Raw genomic sequence first — 1,926 nt, 5'->3', positions numbered from 1 at the left:
TCGGTTGGAATCAGCTTACAATGTAAACCGGGCTTTCTACACAGCATAAGGACATCAATATATATCAGAAAGTGTAATATAAATTTGGAGTGATTTTGAAGCCATTTTTCTAAAAAAAGCATAGGCTATATATAGACAGTACAGGCCTATAGGGTATTTTTCAGAAATTAGCATGCAAACATGTACATGCTTATTAATGTTATTATGTTTTTATTTATTTCTATTTTATTTTAGCTCCTATCATTGGTCATGTTGGTGATGGTAACTTCCATTCAATGTTACTAGTATCAAATGATGAAGAACTATCCATTGCTAAACAACTAGCTATCAACATGGCAAGGTGAGCTAGTATTTAAATAGTATTCATAATAATGACCTCTCTTAATGGACACTCTCTATAGTGTACACCTCCATTTAACAGACAGCACCTAGTGTACCAATTACATTCCTTACTGTATAAAATAACCTCTACATAAAGGACATCTCTGTATAACAGACACTTTCTTGACCCAAAGTGTCCATTATATAGAGGCTACACTGTACATGTAGTTAATTGTAAATGCCTCAACAAGTAGAAAGTTTGACTACTCAAATGACAATATTTATATGATGATTATTTATTCTGTTATAGGAGAGCATTAAAAGTAGGAGGTACATGTACAGGTGAACACGGGATAGGACGTGGTAAGATGACACTATTGGAGGAAGAATACGGACCCACTGGAATACAAGTAATGAAGAATATCAAACAATCACTGGATCCTAATGGAATCATGAATCCAGGGAAGATCATACACATACAATAATAATATGTGTATACCAGTACATTATTATCAACAGTAATTCAATTTCAATTATTTTCATCGCTTTGTTAGTCTATTAAATTTTATTCTACCATGCTTATTCGTAGACTTGTATTTGATCAATCCGATTATTTGATTTCAAACACAATTCACAAATGAAATTATTTAATAAAGAAAATAATTTAATAGTGATAGCAACAATTAAAATTAATTACAAGCACATAACAAGCAACCGTGCTGCATTATTGGAATACATTCACTATTGGTAGTGGTTTATGTGGCTGTTCTTCTTTGTGTCTATTAATCAATGTCTTCTTTTGATCTTTAAGTAGGCCTATAAGTGGATGATTGTTAAAAAACAATTCACTGGATATAGTAACATATTTAAGTGATGAATGAAAGAAAGCAGTTTCTTGTAAATGTAGTACAGATTCTATCCAGTTAGTTTGAAATACATTTAATGATGGGTTAGTAATGATGCTACACCATATCCTCAGTAGTCTGATGGTTGTATGTGACTGTAACATGTTAGTAACAGCAGGTAGTACCTGTTCATAAAACAATAGTCTCATTATTTGTTCCTTCTCTTCCTTACTACAGTTATTGTATGACTGATCTGTTGTAAAGCTCACTTTAAGCTCTGTGAGATTGTTCTTTTGAGAGATGACATTAATAAAAGTTATTATCTCTTTATTCAGTGGAATGAATACACTCAACTGCTGTAGACTGGTGTTGTGTCTGAGACCAGTTGTTAGGAAGGACAGGAATGAGTTGGGAATGCCATTATACCAGTCATTATTAATCTCAAGGTATTTCAGTGTTTGGTTTTGTATTAGCATGTCTTGTAGACTAGTACCCATACTGCTGGTATATACTCTCTCCTTTATCCCCACACTCAGAGCTTTAAATGTAGTATTGGTTTGTAGAATAGTAAATAGTTCAATAGCACTCTCAGCTGTGTCTAGTGGTAAAGTAAGTGTATGTAGACTGGGATGAGAGAGAAATAGAATATATGGTAGCAGGTATGGATCATGTAGTATCAGACAGTATAATCCTTTGATATGTGGAAGGAGTGATAATGTCATCAGTTCACTACTCCACCATCCTCCTCCTATCTCTAGAG

The 1,926-nt window shown here is 33.4% G+C and overlaps 1 protein-coding gene across 1 annotated transcript; it reads left to right on the top strand.

Moving 5' to 3' along the window:
* The first annotated feature begins 233 nt into the window (after nucleotides 1-233).
* On the top strand, nucleotides 234-823 carry LOC109591963 (probable D-lactate dehydrogenase, mitochondrial). Its single transcript, XM_020007547.1, has 2 exons — nucleotides 234-340; nucleotides 632-823. Exons 1-2 carry the CDS (start codon nucleotides 276-278, stop codon nucleotides 804-806), a joined length of 240 nt encoding a protein of 79 aa, XP_019863106.1. The 5' UTR covers nucleotides 234-275; the 3' UTR covers nucleotides 807-823.
* Nucleotides 824-1,926: the final 1,103 nt, after the last annotated feature.

The sequence above is a fragment of the Amphimedon queenslandica genome, unplaced genomic scaffold (assembly GCF_000090795.2).
Source record: "Amphimedon queenslandica unplaced genomic scaffold, v1.1 AMPQUscaffold_6710_Cont21334, whole genome shotgun sequence".
NCBI lineage: Eukaryota > Metazoa > Porifera > Demospongiae > Haplosclerida > Niphatidae > Amphimedon > Amphimedon queenslandica.
Note: the sequence above shows the minus strand (reverse complement) of the source record. Positions and strands in the feature narration are given on the sequence as shown.

Coding starts and splice junctions, on each gene's coding strand:
- LOC109591963 (XM_020007547.1), top strand. CDS start 276: ATGTTACTAGTATCAAATGATGAAGAACTATCCATTGCTAAACAACTA. Junction 341..631: donor CTAGCTATCAACATGGCAAG/GTGAGCTAGTAT, acceptor ATTCTGTTATAG/GAGAGCATTAAAAGTAGGAG.